Source organism: Pogoniulus pusillus, chromosome 12 (assembly GCF_015220805.1).
Source record: "Pogoniulus pusillus isolate bPogPus1 chromosome 12, bPogPus1.pri, whole genome shotgun sequence".
NCBI lineage: Eukaryota > Metazoa > Chordata > Aves > Piciformes > Lybiidae > Pogoniulus > Pogoniulus pusillus.
Genome location: NC_087275.1, coordinates 25,539,564 through 25,559,921, shown reverse-complemented (window position 1 = coordinate 25,559,921; position 20,358 = coordinate 25,539,564). Strand labels below are relative to the sequence as shown.

At 39.5% G+C, this 20,358-nt stretch overlaps 1 protein-coding gene across 1 annotated transcript in view; it reads right to left on the bottom strand.

The window, feature by feature from the left end:
• The window catches only part of CFAP47 (cilia and flagella associated protein 47), a 287,488-nt gene that overhangs the window by 67,370 nt on the left and 199,760 nt on the right, over positions 1-20,358 (bottom strand). The window contains exons 51-55 of the mRNA XM_064151944.1: positions 19,505-19,680; positions 17,146-17,253; positions 12,924-13,035; positions 8,871-8,975; positions 2,541-2,697 (exon numbers count right to left, since the gene is read on the bottom strand). Coding sequence (XP_064008014.1) covers positions 2,541-2,697; positions 8,871-8,975; positions 12,924-13,035; positions 17,146-17,253; positions 19,505-19,680 — 658 coding nt within the window. The remainder of the gene's footprint in view (positions 1-2,540; positions 2,698-8,870; positions 8,976-12,923; positions 13,036-17,145; positions 17,254-19,504; positions 19,681-20,358) is intronic.

Sequence of the window (20,358 nt, the reverse complement as noted above, 5' to 3'; positions counted from 1 at the left end):
TAAATTCTGCCATCCAGCTCTATATTTATGCTCCACAAGTGAAACAGTTGGCTTCTCAGAAGTACTCTTGTTGCAGAGATCAAAACAGCAGCTTGCATTTCACACTAGAATACAGCATGCTGCACTCCCTGATGTGCAATGGGAACCTTTACACCACAGGTGTAATACACACCTGAGCTTTAGGGGATTATATAATCAGCTACATACTGGTCAGATAGGGTGGGTTGCACAGCTAGTAATTCACAGTGCTTCTGTAATTGTCTGAGAGAAGATAGGTGCAAAGGGCAGATGGAATGAAAGGGAAAAGCAAACACTTTTCACATTTTAGAAGGAAAATTGCATTGCTAACTGCATCTTCGGCTGCTCCAGGGATGATGAGTTGATAAATAAGAGCAATTCAAAAAAGAGATGTATCAACAATTTAGAAAGGTAGCTCTGGACTGAAGTGATACCATTCATCATGTCAGATGCTTCCCCTAATTTACATTGCACTCTCCACATCATCCATGTCATTAATAAAGGTCTTGAATACTAGGAGCCCCAGCGATGACCCCTGGGGTACTACACTCATTACCAGCCAGCAGTCGACTGTCAAGATGTTGATCACTGTAATTTGAGACCAGTGGTTCAGCCAGGTTTTCAATCCACTTGGCACTCTGTTTATCAAGCCTAGATTTCCCCAGCTTTCAAACAAGAATGCAACAGGAAACAGGAACAAAAGCCTTACTAAATCATGGTATATTACATCCACTGCTCCTCCCTCGTTTGCATAATCACTCATTTCCATATAGAAGGCAATCACATTACTCAATCACGATTTGCACTTAATAAATTCATTTGACTACTCCTGATTACCTACCTGACCTTCACATTCTTGGAAATGGACTGCAAGAGGATGAGCAATTATGGGCTACACATATCACAAAAGGATGTGTCCAGTGATCCCACTGGGGCTGAGGTGTGGATGGTCAAAATGGTCTTCTCTATACTTTCCAAATGGGCTGCACCTGTCCTCAACCATACCCTAATTGTACACACTGTCACTGATTGCTTCAATGACTGTGATCACATTGTAGCCTTCCTGAAAATGGCCTGAAACTGCTTTTCTTCCTGGTTTCCTGTTTGCTGACCAAGGCCTTGTGCAAACACATGTACAAACATCTGAGGAAAGAAAGTCCACAGAACCTTATGGTCTTCAACCTGTTAAATGCTGCCTTGGCTGTACAGAGAGTATAGATCCATGTGTTCTCTATACAAACGAACAGCCTGGTAACTGAAGGGTCAGATAAGCTTTGCAATCTCCTCTGCAGCATCTCAGATTTGAGCTCCATGAATGCAGCAAGCTTCCTGAGATTATGTGTTGTCATGGAAGTACCTTGGCACCTGTTTTTTGATGCTATATGTTAGGAGAGACTAAGTTGAGAGATAGATGACTTCCTGAAGTTCTGCTTTGAAGTGCTATTTATGGTTTCACTGAATAAATGTCAATCAAGAAGAATCTGAGCCTTGAGATTTGAGGTTCTATAGGATTTGTAAAATCTCAGTATGGACAGTGACTTGGTAATCTTTATTACCTCAGGATTCAAAAATACTGCTGAAACATACTTGTTTGGAAGGTCAATTAGGAAAAAAAAACCAAACAACAACAACAACAAAAACTCAAACAGATGCTTTGCCCCTACAAACTCCTTTAGCTACTGAGAATCTGACAAAATAATACAAAATGGTTTTGAAAGTAAATATTAACTATTTGGCTTAGACATGGCTCCTGAAATGCACCCCTAGAGTCTTCTATTGCCTGGTTTCAGTTGGGAGGGACTTTAAATATAACATGGGTCTTATCCCCTGCCCAGGGCAGGGACACCTTCCACTAGAACAGGTTGTTCAAGGCTCTGTCCAACCTGGCCTTGAAAACTACCAAGGAGGTGCATTTGCAGCTTCCTTGGGGAACCTGTTCCAGTGTGTCACCACCCTCACTGTAAAGAACTGCTTCCTAATATCCAGTCTAAATCTACCCTCTTCCAGCTTAAAGCCATCCCCCCTTATTCTACCACTACAAGCCCTTGTAAAAAAACTCTCTTCAGCTTTCTTCAGGTGTCCCTGAAGCCTCACTTCTCCAGGCTGAACAGCCCCAACTCTTGCAGCCTGTACCCATAGGGGAGGTACTCCATCTCTCTGATCATCTTTGTGGTGCTCCTTTGGACTCATTCCAGAATTGGCTCCCAGGTGTGGACTCACAAAAGTAGAGGGGAAGAATCAATATAATGCAGTTCATAGTCAGCAACCAGAGGCATGTATATATGAGGCTGTACGACTTAGGAGATCTACTGTGAGCAGTTGTTAAAGGTTTGTGTTATTTTTTAGCTCCTACAACATAGTCTACAGGGGTTTTCTGGGTGGACATGAATGATGATGCACAATATCTCTGTTACCAAGAAATGGAATGAGGCAAACATTACCACATCCCACTCACAGTTTTAGTGCAACCCAAGGAGCTTAAATTCTTTCCTTCATCTAAAAAAAAATCCAAATTCTTGTACCTGTCAGGGTGACATCAACCACCACATTCTCCAGAGTTGGATTTTTGAAGGATATGATGACAGAAGAACCCTGGCCAATGCATGCACTTATGCTGGTTGGTTCCATCAGCTCAGGAGGAAGACCAGTCCCCGAAAGGTAAAATATCCACTCTTCAAGCTGCGGATGAAACATGCATGATTATTCCTCTTTTGACAAGACAGATTTGTACAATTTAAGATACTTTGCCTACTTCTGTCTTCTTATGTTCTATGTCTGTTTTCTGATTTAAGTGAACTGATCTTTAATGCTTTCTATTCCTCCTTCTTGCCTCAAGATGTTATATTAGTCTAAGTATTGGTATCTGGTAATGGATCATTCCAGTCTAGAAAATGTTCACATCAGCCCTTTCTACATAACTTTTGTGCTACTCTGAGCACAGAGTAATAAACTTCCATGTAGCTACCCAGAGCTTCCAGTGTAGTGAATGGAAAAAATTAAGTGGTTGCAAGAGGGAAATCAAAGCACATCTATTAGAACCTGAATGCAAATAAAATGAGAAATTCAGAAGACAGAGGAGGAAGGAAAATAACTATTTGATGGCATAGCAACAGAACTATACAAAAAAGCTAAAATTGTTACTCCAAAGAAATAAAGAACACTAACCACTACACACAGACAAATCAAGAACTACAAGAGCTAGAAGATACAGAGTATCATCACACCAGACAAAAAAGGGAAATACAATTAAATTCAGATATTTATTACTTTTTTATTACTGTGGTTTTGGCATGACAGCAAAGGTTGCCTGTCTCACATTTACTCTTTTCATATTATAAAGAGTACAAAAAAGTAGTGTGCCCAGGTGGCAAAGAAAGCCAGAGGCATCTTTGTATTAGAAATGCTGTGTCCAGCAGGAGTAGGAAAGTGATTGTCCCCTTGTACTCAGCTCTGGTGAGGCCACACCTCGAGTGTCGTGTTCAGGTTTGGGTACCTCAATACAAGAGGGATGCGGTGGTGCTGGAGGGAGTGCAGAGGAGGGCAACAAAGCTGGGGAAAGGCCTGGAGAATAAATCTTATGAAGAGCAAATGAAGGAGCTGGGGCTGTTCAGTTTGAAAAAAGAGGAGGCTGAGGGAGACCTCATTGATGTCTACAGCTACCTGAGAGACTGCTGCTGGTGTCTTCTCACAGGTGATAGAACAAGAAGAAATGGCCACAAGCTGCAACTGGGTAGGTTCAGACTGGACATTAGGAAACATTTTTTTCCCAGCAAGAGTGGTCAAGCATTGGAATGGGCTGCCCAGGGAGGTGGTGAAGTCACCAACCCTGAATGTGTTTAAAAGTTGTTTGGATGTGGTGCTGGGGATATGGTTTAGGGTGCACCTTGTAGAGAAGAGTTGTCAGTTGGACTTAGTGACCCTGAGGGTCTTTTCCACGTGAACATTTTTATGATTCTGTGATTCAGTAATGCCACTGATTATGGAGCCTTTAAGGATGAATTAGCGGCAAAGGTGAATGGTAACTTTAACAACCATTATTTAAAGGAAAACATTTAATTTATACATTCATATTGCTGCCTTTAAATCACAACAACACAGTCTGAAATCTGAGGCTTATTGCAAACTGTTCAACGTGACCATTTTGTCCATGATCACCCAGAAATGTCTGCATCACAAAGAAAATGATAAAAATCAAACCACTGTTATTAATATCTGAAATACTGCACTTACTTCTGCATCACCTGTCTGACAAATTAAGGACAATCTGTAATAGTCAGGTTTCAGAAATCTAACAATAAATCTGGAAATACACACAGTAAAAAGAGACTGACATATTGAGACTTCTCAGCATAGGCAGGGATAAGCAAAATGACACATCATATGTCCCCAGAAAATAGCTTTGGACAGAAAAATTGCTTGCCTTTATTATGGTTTTATAGAGAAACATTCAATGCAGCAAGGAAAAAAAAAAAAGACATTTTAATCACACAGAAGGAAAATTTTTTTTAGTGAACATCATCCAAGGCTCAGAACTTTAAAAAATATATATTAAAAAAAGAGGGAAAAGTGTTTATATACTGATGTAAAGGCTATCCCATAAGGAAGATCAGAATATAAGCATAGATTCTATGTTTTGTTCAGGATTTAGACAGTGATTTACTTATATTATCTGATTTGTGGAGACTTCTGCATTACTCAAACTAATGAGAAGTAAAAGTGACCTCCTTTCAAAATTACCTTTTCATGGAATCATAGAATCAACCAGGTTGGAAGAGACCTCCAAGATCATCCAGTCCAACCTAGCACCCAGCCCTCTCCAATCAACTAGACCATGGCACTAAGTGCCTCATCCAGGCTTTGCTTGAAGACCTCCAGGGACGGTGCCTCCACCACCTCCCTGGGCAGCCCATTCCAATGGCAAATCACCCTCTCTGCCAAGAACTTCCTCCTAACATCCAGCCTATATCTCCCCTGGCACAACTCGAGACTGTGTCCCCTTGTTCTGGAAGAGTGTATGTATTCATATTAAGTGCAAGTAAGCTGTTAGGATCAGAGCTTCATTGCTGAAGCTTCAGGCTTGTGGTCTACAAACACTAAAGACTGTTGATTCACGAATCTGTTGTGGTTAATAAAGAGTAATTTTGAACTTGTAGCACACTGAAACTGTCAAATTGAATCAAAGAATCACAAAAAGCTAGGGGCTGGAAGGGACCTCAAAAGCTCATCTAGTCCAACCTCCCTGCCAGAGCAGGATCACCTAGAACAGATTGCACAGGAATGCATCCAGGCAGATCTTGGATATCTCCAGAGAGGGACACTCCACAAGTCCCCAGGGCAGCCTGTTCCAGTGTTCTGTCACCCTTGAAATGAAAAAAATCTTTCCTCATATTTTCATGGAACTTCCTATGCCTCAGCTTTCACCCATTGCCCCTTGTCCTGTCACTGGGAATCACTGAGCAGATCCTGATTCCATCCTCTTGGATTTTTAGCAGCTAAAGAACCACCCAAAGAATATTAGTGGTCACTCTGGAAAATAAGACAATCCAGAATTTATACACATTCTAGGATAGGCCTGTTTGGCCTGTCCTGCAGTTACTGTTCCCCACTGATCTACTTTGTCATGGAGCTTGAGATCATGCATGGTCAGTGCAAGAAATCAGGAGGAAAAATTACTTAAAACCCCAGTCTCCTGAGGCAAAAACGTGAGCTTATATTTGGGCTCAGCTTCTCTCTAGTATTACTGCCTACTGTTAAATGTTCTACCTGACATCTGGATGCTAGCAATGTGGTAAAAGAAAAGGATAATGGTCTAGCCTTGAGCTCTGTGGTAAAGGGTTGGACTTGATGATCTGTGAGGTCACTTCCAACCCTGATGATACTGTGATATGTTAGAACTCTGGGTGCGAGTTATATTCAAACTGATCTTTCAGTTGTGCTGTCCCAATAAAATTAATTTCAGATTTTCACAATGATTAGGAGCTAAACTGGGATTCACTTTGTGAACAGCTGCAAAGCAGAAACGAATGAAGCAGGTAATAACACAAGGCAGTTTCCCTCTATTCAGCAAAGCAGCACAATCAGAAAGAGTTAAGGCTCATCCTGTAAGTACTGTCTTTAACTGATTTTCAGATTAGCCAGCTATTCAGCTATCAGGTAGCTTCAGTGTCCACTCAGATACATTTAATCAGAGAAATTGAGGGAGGGAAATCAATGTTGGGGCTGGGGGAAAAGGTTTAGATTGTATAAGGCACCCAAGACTGATGAGAAACAGTCTTCATTAAAAGAGCAGATTTCTGCACAGCTATTAACAAGCTGAAAGAGTCTGGGATTTGTTTAGTAAGGACTGTAACAGTTAAAAATTAATGAAGATTTACAGAATTCAAAAGATTCAGGCATAAAATAAGCAATAGGAAATGACAAAGGTTATACCATGATAACAAAATCTTTAAAGGTGTCTGGACAAAGCAACTAGAGAGACTGAAATCTCTGACCGAAATCCACAGCAGATAAAATCTCGTAGATTTGCCACCACTTAAAAGATGAAACGCATGGCAAGGTTCAGGTGACAGGGCTCAATTTGTTCCTCAAAGGCTTAAACGAATTGCATTGTTTTAGTGCTTCTGTACTGGCTGAAGAATTCATTTTGTGTGCATGTGCATTTAAAAATGTAGATAAGATTTCTGTGTACCGTTAGGATGCAGCCAAGGTAAGGACATTTTCTCCTTTGGAACAGGCCTTGGATATATACCATTCATATGAAAATTGCTGCCTCCTTGGGTTTATCCTTAATAAATATTTAAGGGACAGCCTGAGAATAAATACTGTGCTAACACCACCAACAAATAACCTGTCAACATACTTTATCAGGAAATAAAAAATTGCCACATCCCTTCCTTCACTATTTGTCTTCTTCTTATAAAATAATATTTGCTTTCACAGTGTCACTAAGATGTTACTGAACACTCCTGGTACCACTTAACTGGAGTAATTCACAGCTCAGCGGTTCGTTAGGATATAAGAATGCCCAAAAAGAACTTGTGAAGGAAAATGCACAGAAAGAAAATGCTTCATTTGGCCACAGATTACATAGAATCATAGAATCAACCAGGTTGGAAGAGACCTCCAAGATCATCCAGGCCAACCTAGCACCCAGCCCTAGACAATCAACTAGACCATGGCACTAAGTGCCCTATCCAGGCTTTTCCTGAACACTTCCAGGGATGGTGACTCCACCACCTCCCTGGGCAGCCCATTCCAATGACAAGTCACTCATCTCTGTAAAGAACTTCCTCTTAACATCCAGCCTATACCTCCCCCGGCACAACTTGTTCTGTATATTCTTTGTGCTTTTTATGTACATTTGTGTGTCAGTCACAATCCACACACAAGTGTTCACTCTTGTTACCAGCCTAACACTGCTTGTGGCATCAAGCATAGCAACAACCTTAGTCCACACTTGTTCTGAGAGCTTCCTTCATTTACATCACATTTCCAGGTTTTCACATTCTTTCCAGCTGCAGTTTTTGAATCTGCTACTAAATCATGTTGATAACTTCTATTTCTTTATTTATTTGCTTCTCATTTAAAATCAAGGAAATCCACAGGTTCAAAACATCAACAATTCTAAGATGTTCAAAGTCAAAGCCATTTTAAAAAATGAAAGGAAGAATTGCCTCCATCGAGTGTATGAGCTGTCAAAATTCAAATCAGATAAAAAAACAGAATTTTGGAAAGGATTGGGGAAAAACATGAAGAAATTTCATTTCAGAGGTGGACAATGCTAACAACTGCCAGTCATCTGGAGTTAAAAACAGCAGAACTAATTACCATGAAGCTAAAATAAATTATCACAGTATCACAGTATCATCAGGGTTGGAAGAGACCTCACAGATCAGCAAGTCCAACCCTTTACCACAGAGCTCAAGGCCAGACCATGGCACCAAGTGCCACGTCCAATCTTGCCTTGAACAGCTCCAGGGACGGCGACTCCACCACCTCCCCGGGCAGCCCATTCCAGTGTCCAATGACTCTCTCAGGGAAGAACTTTCTCCTCACCTCCAGCCTAAATCTCCCCTGGCACAGCCTGAGGCTGTGTCCTCTCGTTCTGGTGCTGGCCACCTGAGAGAAGAGAGCAACCTCCTCCTGGCCACAACCACCCCTCAGGTAGTTGTAGACAGCAATAAGGTCACCCCTGAGCCTCCTCTTCTCCAGGCTAACCAATCCCAGCTCCCTCAGCCTCTCCTCGTAGGGCTGTGCTCAAGGCCTCTCCCCAGCCTCGTCGCCCTTCTCTGGACACGCTCAAGCATCTTAATGTCCCTTCTAAACTGGGGGACCCAGAACTGAACACAGTACTCAAGGTGTGGTCTAACCAGTGCAGAGTACAGGGGCAAAATGACCTCCCTGCTCCTGCTGACCACACCATTCCTGATGCAGGCCAGGATGCCACTGGCTCTCTTGGCCACCTGGGCACACTGCTGGCTCATGTTCAGGTGGGTATCAATCAGCACCCCCAGATCCCTCTCTGTTTGGCTGCTCTCCAGTCACTCCAACCCCAGCCTGTATCTCTGCATGGGGTTGTTGTGGCCAAATTCATTACTTATCCTAGCTCCTGGACTATTATGTCATATTTTAACACTGTAAATAGAATAATTTCTGTGAAAAACTAGTAAAACAAGTAAAAACTAGTAAAACAAATAATAACTTCTAAACATTTTTGTATTTGCTCTTCCATCATGCATCCAGCCATTACATTTCAAATTGACCTAAACACTGAGAACTTAACTTGCATGTTTATTAAAAACATTCTCTCATCTAAACTCCACGTCTTGTGTGCAGAGAACTTAGTCTCATACCTGTGAGCATTTGAAGGTTATTGATGCCTTGTGATTGCCTCTTCCAAGAGCAGATGGACAGAACTGCACAGGTAGCTCAGTGGTGGAACGAGGAGCAACGATCAGCTGTATAAACACAGTAAAGAACCAAAACCAAAACAAGTGGGGTGGAAATAATTCTTTTTGAGTCTCTGCTTTCTATTGACAGTGCTGATGTTTATTTGATTAATATGTTCCACCAGATGCATTCTCTCTCCTCAGTAGGCATAGGCTGCTAAGGCAGCCAGGAGTGTTGCAGTAAACAGTTCTAGTGGAAGTCACTGCACGTTCATTCTCCAGAAATTACAGAGCTGCTGTTACAGATTGCACACAGGACGTGGGCAGCAGCTCTCAAAAACACCATTTGAACATAACTTTGGTGTCTTATCACGTTGATGACATTAAAAGGTTATCACACTGACCTCCAAAGAATACATGGTAGGCTTTAATAACTAGTGCTTTGTCTCCCTATGCTTACCTTTGCCTAAGCTAACGTTGTAAACAACGTCTCATCCCCACTTCATTTAAGCACACTGCTTGAGTCTCAGTTGCATGGGGAAAAGCAAAGCTGCTAAATACAACCTGGCCATAAATGTTTTGTTTTAAAAACTAGATAAGCAAGGAAAGAACAGAATTATGAATAATAAAAATGCCAATGCATTGAGAGAATGAACAGTTAGAATTAGTGAATGCATGATTGCTACATCCATTTTTTTAATTAACAAGCACTGGGGTTTTAATATCACACACAAATAATGTTGGCATGTAAGAAGATACAAAAAGGCAAGTGATTGGAATTATTGGCACTCAAGCTGCATTTAATAAAATGAATATATAATTTACAACTAATAAAGGCCAAAACAACACCATACAACAGCTAGCAGTGACAAGCACCTTTTATAAAGGAAATGTCATCCCTGGAAGAAAAGGCTGATAACAGACAATAAACAGGAGTTATTAAAACATTAATATTTGATTACTACATTTAATGATTGCAAGTTGCCTAACTGCACCAAGTCCTGCAAGTTATTCCTACCTCAGAGGTTTGACTGCCCATGCTCTGATATGGTGCTTGGCTTAGGGCTGAGGAAAACATGAGTTTATGGAACAGCAAGGCGGGGACCTACAAGAGCAGCCCTGTCCCACTACACCCAGAGACAGCAAGCTGAGCCATGACGTGGGACAGGTATTGCAGCACCAAGCCAGCTGACCATGGTCACAGTGCTGAGGCCAAACTGGAACACCCAGAGGGTGAAGCAGGGACAGAAGTGACTACTCCCAGCCCAAGGCAGAGGCCCCTGATGAGGCTTATGTTACTTTCCTCACTGCTCTGTGGCACTCCCTGACATCTCACAGCTGGATACAGGCAGGGACCACAGGCATCCTTGTCCTGTATGTCATCTTCTGGGTGTGTCTGTAGGACATCAGAACAATTACAGGCTGGGGATGTCCGTGTACTTTGAACAATAAATATTCCTGCTGATGGCACTGGAGGCTAGAATGAGTGCAAGAGAGGAGAGAGCTCAAATGTGTTCAGCTAACACAACATTTTAAATGTTATTTTTCCCACTTAGGGGGCAAATGGTAAAATAATTTATCAGAATATTGCCACAGTAGTATTCTGGTTCTAAAATATTAACTATCTTGTCTACTGAGGGAGGAGTATTATACTTTTTCAAACTTCACAAATTTAATTTTACAGCTCCCAGTGCACAACAAAACACATTTCTGGAAGGGAAAGCAGGTAAGCCTCATGCACAGGACACGCGGCTTGCTCAGCTGCTAACACACCTGCACCTCCCACGTGGGGAGCACAGCACTGCTGCATCAACCACATTCCACAGCCTTGTACATCCTATAAGTGCCATAATTTGAAACCACATTTGCCACCAGCATTCAACTCCTGTTGGATCTAGATGATTGTGATGGTTTGGGTGTTACCGTTCCCCTGCTCTTGCGAAATCACCCAGACTAGACTCAGCCAAGCTGGAGTGTTAAAGAATGAAGCTTTATATTTACAGCTTAGCACAATATACAAGCAGATATTTACAATGTATACAGCTGTAGACAGAAATATACAAATTAAAAGTAATACAGAAACACAACAGCCCTCCCAGAAACCAGAGTCCCCAGGAGGGGCTCCAAACCACCCTTCTACTTTCTTTCCACCCCTCTACCGCTTTGCCTTACATTCAAGGTGAATTTGGAGTATTGGTCATGGGAGTTAGAAAGCAGAAAGATTAGTTACACAGAAAGCAGGCCAGGGAGAAAAGCACAGGCACCCAGAGACACACACCCACTCCCTTATCTATGTTTGTGTTCTTGTTTTGATACTTCTCAGCAAGCCTATGAGTGAAGTAGACATCACCATTGTTTCCTTTTCACAGCCTATCATCTGATTTCTCTCACTACAATACTCTAGCTAGCCTCAAACTAGCACAATGATCATCAAAGTCCTTTCTGACACAAACGTGTTTATGACTGTATGAATCTGTGATTACTGATCCTAACTGCACAAACCCATCTTCAATTTATCATTCTAATAATTTGCTCCTGCTCTGTTTCATCATCAGAATTGAGGCAAGTCTTTGTAAACTGATAAAGATGAGAAATGCATCCACGTCTTGTTAGCAGCTTTGCAATACCAATTGATAATAAAGCTCCCCAAGCTTTAAAGTAATGTATGAGTATGTGTTAATATTCATGACATGGAAGACATTAAAATGAATGCTTTGTGTTGCATACTTTAAATTTAATGTAATACTATATATGCAAACTGTGGGGCAGTTCTATAAATGTGATCTCCTTTAGCTGCTACCTTTAGAATCCCTTTTAGGAACTTTTGGTCTTCTTGTACTGAGATACTTAAGGATCAAAAGTGTATAGTTTCTGATAACCAAAAATGCACATATTGTGACTTTATAGCATTCCTCTCTTTTTCCCAAAACAACCCATTTCCTATGTTCTCATGTTTCTTTTAGGATCTTATCACATTATACCTCCTCCTCTGACCCTTACAACAAACAGTTTGCACAAACAGAATCACAGAATCTTAGAATAGTTTGGGTTGGAAGAGACCAGCCAGCTCTGATGCATATCTTCACTGTATTATCTTTATCATACCTATAAAAAGCTGCAACTGGTATTTCTTTCCTGTCTGGAATAAAAGGTTCTTACTGTACTTTTAACCAGTGGTCAATAACAAATATTTCCAGGATCCAAACCATCTAGGCCTCCAGCCAGTCTCAATGGAAAATACAAAAGCTGAGCTCATCTGTACAATTCTGAGTCTTTGAAAGGACAAAGATGTTAGGCTGCAAGGTGGAAGGGCCTCTGTGGCGGAGGATGAAAAAGCAGTATACATTGTAGTAATGAGATGACAAGTTTATCAGTAGAAATTAGTCTCAGGGCAAATGAGAGTTCCCAAACAAAATGATTCCAGGTATTTGAAGCTTCCTGGCGGCTAAACTGATCACAGGATCACATCATCACAGGATGTTAGGGATTGGAAGGGATCGAAGGAGATCATCGAGTCCAACCCCCCTGCCAGAGCAGGACAATACTGCCTAACACATCACAGAGGAACACATCCAGACAGGCCTTGAAAGTCTCCAGAGAAGGAGACTTCTCAAAGATCAAACTCTTAGCTTGAGGCCCTGCAAATTGGTTGTAACTGCCATGACTATGAGATACTGTTATATTCTGACATTAATATCTTACCTAGTTATCCTGTTGATTCTGTGAAACTTGTGAATCTTCTAACACAGACAGTTCATTCACAAATCTTCCTCCTAACATCTCCTGAGTATTATTTGCAACCAACCCTGCAGTCCTTCTCAAAACCATTCAGCAAAGCTCGCGTTGTTTTCCAAGTTTAATTGTTTTCATTTTTAAGCTATAAAATCTCTAAAACACATAGTTATAATGCCTCTAGTCTTTGAGATCGTACTCTGTACCCGTGGTACAATGCATTATTCAATATGTTTTGAAAATAAGGCTCTCTCTTCTATCAGAAAGCACAGAAATCTTACTTACAGGCTGGTCTGGAGAAGTCTCGGTTGAAAAATGGATAGGATTGCTGTTAACAATTTCTAGCTTCAGAGTTTCACATGTAGGATTCATGAGAGGTATGTGTAGATGAGCACACCTGGAGAAAACACATGCATGTAATGGCTATTGATTAGAAGGTTTCTTGCATTGCATTTTATTACTAAGGTTATTTTTTCTTTCTGGAAAAATGACTCCATTTAAAAATAAGATTAATTTTTTTTTTGCATTAGAATTTTCCCACGAGTATGGACATATCTAATTGCATTAATCAACATCATTAATAATTGTTAACAGCAAAAAACAGTAGCAATAACCACTCTAATGTTTGAGTCACTTGTAAAGAAAGATTTGTTTTGCTTTCCTTCAGTTGTCAAGAAGTCCTTCCTTTACTTCAGTTGTCAAGAAGTTAAAGTTAGTTTGTTAAAAGGACTCTTTATCTCCCTCAATACTCAATAAGGAGAAAAAAAAACCCAACCAAACAAACACACACATTTTCAGGGAGGATTCATTAAACCACTAAAGATGTGGAATCACTTTACAGTGTCTACAGAAGCAGGGTAAGCCCTACTCTATAGATAGGAGGCTATGAAAACAAATGTAGTGTCTCAAATACCACAGCTTCACATTTGCTCCTCAGCCTCCAATTTATGTCTTGCCTTTCTTTCCTTACTTCCTGTAGATCTTACTTTGCAATAGAACATTTTTGTCAGACAATTCACAGTGTCAAGGACAAAAATAATGGGTTAAAAAATTAACTATGTCTTATTCTCTAGCTTATCCATGGACTCAGTCTACCACATGAAAAGCAGTGGATATAAGTTAAAGCTAATCAGATAAATTATATCTGTCTAAGCAAAGGTTTACAGGAAACACTTGCAATTAAATTATGATGCCAATACCTTTCAACTTTGTGTCACCAGGCAACCATTCTTTTTCATCATCTTCTGACTCCAGGGCAATGAATGTGAACTACAGCACAGGAAGTTCCATCTCAACATGAGGAAGAACCTCTTTATTGTAAGGGTCACAAAGCACTGGAACAGGCTCCTGAGGGAGGTTGCAGAGTCTCCTTCTCTGGAGACTTTTAAGACCTGTCTGGATGCCTTCTTGTGCTACCTGCACTAGATTCTATGGTCCTGCTCTGGCAGGGGGGTTGGACTCAAAGATCTTCAGAGGTCCCTTGCAACCTCTAGCACCCTGTGATCCTGTGCTCCACACCAGAAATTTCAATGGAGGCTCTGCCTGCTTCTCTCCTTTTTCTTCCTCTGCACGAAAATACATTTCCTTTTGTACAATCATTGCACTGTTCATTATAGCTTAATGTTAAATCATTATGTTACACATGTAGATTATGCATTTTAATGAGTATTGTGGCTGTTCCAGAAGAAAGACTGGAGTGTGCTGGGTTGCCTAAATGATATCTTTTAAATCAGCTTGTACTCAGTTCTACAGACTATCATCCTTTATCTTCTAATTAAAGAATAAACAAATGCAAGATACTTTCCACAGGGAGTACAGTTTTCAAGAGAATTCATAAGACTCCCCCAAACTCCTCTGTTCTGATCACAATAATGTATCATTTGCCTTTAACAAAGACATGTGATCACAAATCACATTCTCATTATAACACCAAGGGACAGAGAAAAGAGAATCAGGGTGAATCAGTGAAAACCATAAGTAAGAAAAGCTTGAAAAATTAAATACATATTATGGTTTTACTGTAATTTACCCAATGGATACTCCCTCTAGGCAAAGCTGTGGCAGGTCAACTGCCATATTGTTCCACATATTTATCCTCCAGAAAAAATCAGTCAGTTAATCACAGTTAAATGAGTAAGGAAAAACAAAATATAAAGAGCAACACTCAGGAAAGAAGGCATTTCAGTCAAGCTTCACAATTGTAACTTCAGGCCTTAAACCTGTGTGCTCATGGACTCCTTCCAACATACACAAGTGATATAAATCCCCAGCAGCAGAGTTGATAGATCATAGAATGATTTGGGTTGGAAGGGACCTCTAAAGGTCATCTAGTTCAACTTTCCCCTGCAGGGAGCAGGTAGAATTGGTTTTCACTAAAGCTGTCAAAGCATTGTATCACTGAGATCTCAGCAGCAGGAAGCAGAGAAATACCAATAAACTTTCACATGAGAACTTTGGATTCACTTGATAATTCCATTTTTCATATTTACTGTCTCTAGTCTTTACTTTTTTATCTGATCTCTTTCACATATCATACTTGTCAAAGGGAAAACTTTGTTGGATATCTGAAATTCAAGTAAGCAAGTAAAAGCTGACTTAGAATCACAGAAACATTCATGTTTAAAAAGATCCTTGGGATCATCAAGTCCAACTGATAACCCTGCTCTACAAAGTTCACTCCTAAACCATATCCCCAGGCACCACATCTAAATGACCTTAAAACACATCTAGAGTAGATGACTGAACCATCCCCCTCAGCAGCCAATTCTTCAACTGATCAAAGTTCAGGAAGAACCTCTGCCATCCGACACAAAGTGTCTACCATGCTCATGCTAAAAAAAGTTGTTGCCTATAACAGCAAATTCAAGACCACTGTGAACATCTTTCAACCTACTGATCTTCAAAGACTCCACTGTAGAGCCAATAAGAAGATGGAGAAATAAAGACAAAGAATATCAAGAAGGTTTCCTAGAAAGCCTCACAAACTAGAAATTCTTCAAATATTTCACAGCACTTACAGTCCACATCTCTGGAAACATAGCAAGAATATACACCTATTTCAAACAAAACTAATTGAAAATGTTCTTATGACCTGCACTGCCTCTATATATCAACATACATTAATGCAACCAACTGACTTGCATTGTTGCATCCTTTTAGCAGGTAAAGCAATTCTCAGTAATTTGACTGTAACCTCAGTGCCATGATCAATTGCCATTGTCCAAAAAATTTGCACTTCAAGAAGAGGTCATTATGCTTATCACATAATAGAAGCAAATTTCTGTGGAAAGGAAAGTGTTGAAGAAAATAGCTGAACAGAAAGCAGGAGACTTTATGAAACCAACGCTATGGCTAATCACACAAAGAGAACAGGAAAAGGTCTGTTAGATTTGTTATACTGTTTTATAGACATATATAACATGAAAAAGAGTATTGTTAATTTTCTGGGTTACATTATTGTTGTTACTACTGTTGCTAAAAATCATATCACATCACAGTATCACAGTATCATCAGGGTTGGAAGAGACCTCACAGATCATCGTTCTTCCCCCACTGTCAGCCCTGGGAAGATATCAATTAGTTCATTTACATATGCATGGGAATTCCAACATGGATCTACTTGTAATGAGGAAAGAAATCTCAATTGAAAAAAGAAACCCAAACACAGAATTAAATGAATTTCAGATTACAGTTTTGACAGGCAAAAGCAGTTAACGGAGCTAATCCTTTCCAACATACACTTCATTTGCAGTAAGAAAGGACGGGTTGCTATTCTCAGCCAGACTGCTTGTGCATGTAGTTCGTGTGGAGTGCATGGTAGAGGAAATTATGAATGCCAGAGAGTCTGTATGAAAAGGTTTTGAGTTATTTCTAACTCCTAACAATGTCTGCCTACATAGTAGAAAGAAAAAAGGGCTTTTTTTTTTCACTTCAGTCAGCCCAGAATGGTAAAGTAAAAAACAGGAATGGACTGAAAATTATGCAATCAAAATGCAAGATGAAATTTTTTTGAAGACAAGAACTGAGTTAATTTCTCTGTCTGCTCTATGTAGCTAATTTTCTTAACACTTGCAGTGTTCCAAATATGTTTACCTCCACAATCTGCTGGACAGAAGTTTTATTACTTTGCCTGTTCGTGAGAGGTTAGAAGGCATTAATGACATGCATTTGAAAAGAAGGACTGCCAGATATATTCTAAATTCAGAAAGAGAAAAAAAATGGAAAATGAAGCAAGCCTACAGATATTTATGATTAAATTGTGCAGTATTTTCAAAGTGATTTCTATATAATGACTTCAGAGGAAGTCTACACAGAGGATACAATTCCATTTCAATTGTTCTTCTGCAAGGAGAATTTCCCCTACCTGTACATACATCTATGAAAATTATCTGCAAACTCCTCTAGTACACACACAGAACTATTTCTTGCTTTTTGAGGTACAGGTCATATGTTTTCCATTATACTCCAAAACAGTGTTCAAGTTCAGCACTATGAAACACATACTTACTTTCCAAGCTCACATTTTGTTTCAGGTAGTCTAGTTGGCAATGGTTTCTCTACAATCAGCTTCAGTGCATACCAAAACTCTCCAACCATATCTGACAGGAATATGACACTAAAAGCAGACACATAAGATTAATATGATACAGCTTTTGTGCACCCAATTGAAAATCTGCAGCGTAAAATGCAAGAAAATCTTAATGAGGTCAACACAGCAAATTCTTTAATTAGCTCCCAGTTTTCCCATAACACTTCTTGCTGGTATCTGAATTCAGCTACCAAAACTAGGAATATGTATAATTATTAATATTACACAAATCTCTTCTTCATCTTTATTTTTAGCATAAAAAAAGTTGTTTGCCAATTTTGTTCATTTGTTTGGCTTTGTTGTTTGTTTCTCAAAAGCACAGATTGAAAGCATTTCAACTGCTAACTTGCAACAGCAAGCTTCAATTTCATTTCAACGTCATGATATTTTCTTTCTAGCCACTTTGATATCAAAAAGTACAAAGAAACAGAAAAAGTATTCCCTGATTTTAAGAAGAAAATTATTTTCAAGTGCAGTGATGAAAATTAAGGAATAGATGTGAAACAGACACATTTATATGAGCATGACAAGGAGATGTGCTTCAGAAGAATATTGAACATACTGGTTTGATATGCAGTCAAATGTTGGCAGGACTGAAAATTGCTTGCTGCTAGGTGAGATATGTACAGCAGTGTATTCCTGTGACAAACATCCTAACACAATCCTTTCCTATTGCAGATTTCTTTTTCTCTGTCCTGGGTTTTTTGTTTTGGGGTTTTTTTCAAGCATCAGAATCATAATAACATTAAACCAGAGCACTGGGAGCATATAAAAACTTACATGAAATGCACTGTGCAAACTGATGACCCACTAAGAACCAGTTTGTGTTTTAAATGATAGCCAACTATACCCGATCCATGACTGCATGATTCCAGACTACCCTCAGTGCCAACACAGACTTCAAAGTGAGCATCAAAAAAGCTTAGGAAGGAATCATCCATTTGAAAAGGTGCACCTGCTAGAAACACTTTTATAACACTTCTACACAGCTGCTACCATAACAAAGCAAATAGAGCATGGCTTGAGAAAAAAGAGATAACAGCATGGATGTACTGTGGAAGTCCAGCTGTAATTGTAGTCCTTGGGAGCTATGGCAGTTTAAAGCAGCTACTAAAAAGCTTTCTGGTACAGTACTGTCTAAGTGTATTGAAAATGTACAGGTGTGCTTTATGTCATCGTTGCATATAATCCCCCAAGTCCAAATCTACTAATGGGTTGAGCCTACATTTTTGCACAAAACTTTATCTTGTTACTTGGAATATGAAAAAAAAATTAGGTCTGTTGTCAAACACAGCTTCAGAATGTCTAATTTCTACAAATTCATAGAAGAAAAATGCATTTACTAGACTGATAACTGTAGTCATTTTTATATCACTGTATTGCTTGAAGGCTGCACTGCACAATGACCCCTGACATTATTCTGGTCTTTGGAAAAAATAGTAGCTGGAAAATGCATAGATTTTGGCTTTGTAAATATTGGGTCTTTGAAGACCAGACATCTGTCTCTGCACTCCTGATAAAATGCCACTCCATCCTCCTGGTATTTTTGCCAGTCAAATGGTACAACTGAAAACCAGGGAATTGTTCAAGTAAATGATGATTGGCTAACCAAATTCCTGGAAAAGAAGCTTTCCCCTTCTGTATTCTTCAATTACTTTCTGAACTAGTTTAGCTGAAACCACAACTAAGAGGTCATTTGTCTTCCTAGTGCCGATGATCACACCTGCATGCTTTTGCTGGTATTTCCAAAGTAACTAACAACTTGCAATTAAAACCTCTCTGTATACATTTAATAGATCACTGCTGCTTAACAGAAGGTTCTGAAGCTAAATGGATTTATGTGAAAACTGTTAAAGGGTTCTCTTGGTTTTAGCTATGTTAGAGTTTTGTTCCTTTTCAGAAGAAAAATGAAATCATGTTAGTCTCTTTATGGAACTTACACATTTTAAACCTAACAATTCATCTGAAGTTTTCAGAAGGGACTTCTAATATTAAGTAAATTCCTAAACCAATGTTCACTCAGTTCCAGTGAAATTGAATAACTAGGGGTTATTCTACTGTGTGGCGGTCAGGCTTCTCTCCTCAGAGGAAAGCTGCTATTTGGGATAAAATATATTTTAAGTTAGAAAAAAAAAAATCAATTTATTACTTTTTATGTTTGGTTGTTTGTTTTTTTTTTAAGAATAGTATCTATAGCAAGGGACTGAAGTTTCAATATAAGTAGTTCACTGATTTGTGCAAGAGTCAGAACCACAAATATCCAAACTCTGCAACCAACCTTCCATCTGAAGTGCCAACAGCAGCTGGGGATATCCTCACTTGATACAAAAATGTTTCTTTAGGCCTAAGAGTGAAAGCCTTTAGTCCAGAAAGTGATTGATTCTCCAGCACCACACTCATCTGGAGAATTTTATCTGCAGGATTAGTGATGGGAATATGAACATCCACAGTATCCTAGAAAGAAAAGAAAAGAAAATTAGGAGCTATCACACATAAAAGATCTTTCTCAAAGAAGCATAAGGTCCTGATTTATACTTACATAAACACAGTCTGCACTTTTGTTTCATACATAATCTAACCCAAAAAGAGAAGTTGTGGCAAGAGATACTTCAGCCTATATTTAAACTGTAAATATACAGAAGGAAAAGCTCCAGTCTTTCTGGCCAGTCTGCACTCTAACAAGCTACTTGACCTTCTCAAGAAACAGTTGCCAAAATACACACAACCAGATAAACACTCCAAATCATCTCCCAACAGCCAAACATAGACAAATAATTAAGGCTGAACTCCACAGGACCTGTTCCTTTTGATTTTTGAGGTACATCTTAACCCTTGACATTAAAACATCACATAATAAATATTCTGTCTCCATATCCATTTTGCCATTTCCCTTACTAGTCCCCTTCAAATCTTTAAAGTCTATGAAAGCTTTAGGTGAGGACCATCTTTTCTTGATCACCTGGAAAACATGGCTGTTATTAAAAGTGTAGATGAAATCTCAGCCTCTAAAATAAAACACAGACAAACTGTGGCCTGATTGGATAAATATGCTTGCATTGCATGTTGAATAACTTTAATATGAGAAGAAATTGGGCAGAAGCAGCTCTGCACAGCTGCCACCAGGCACAAATA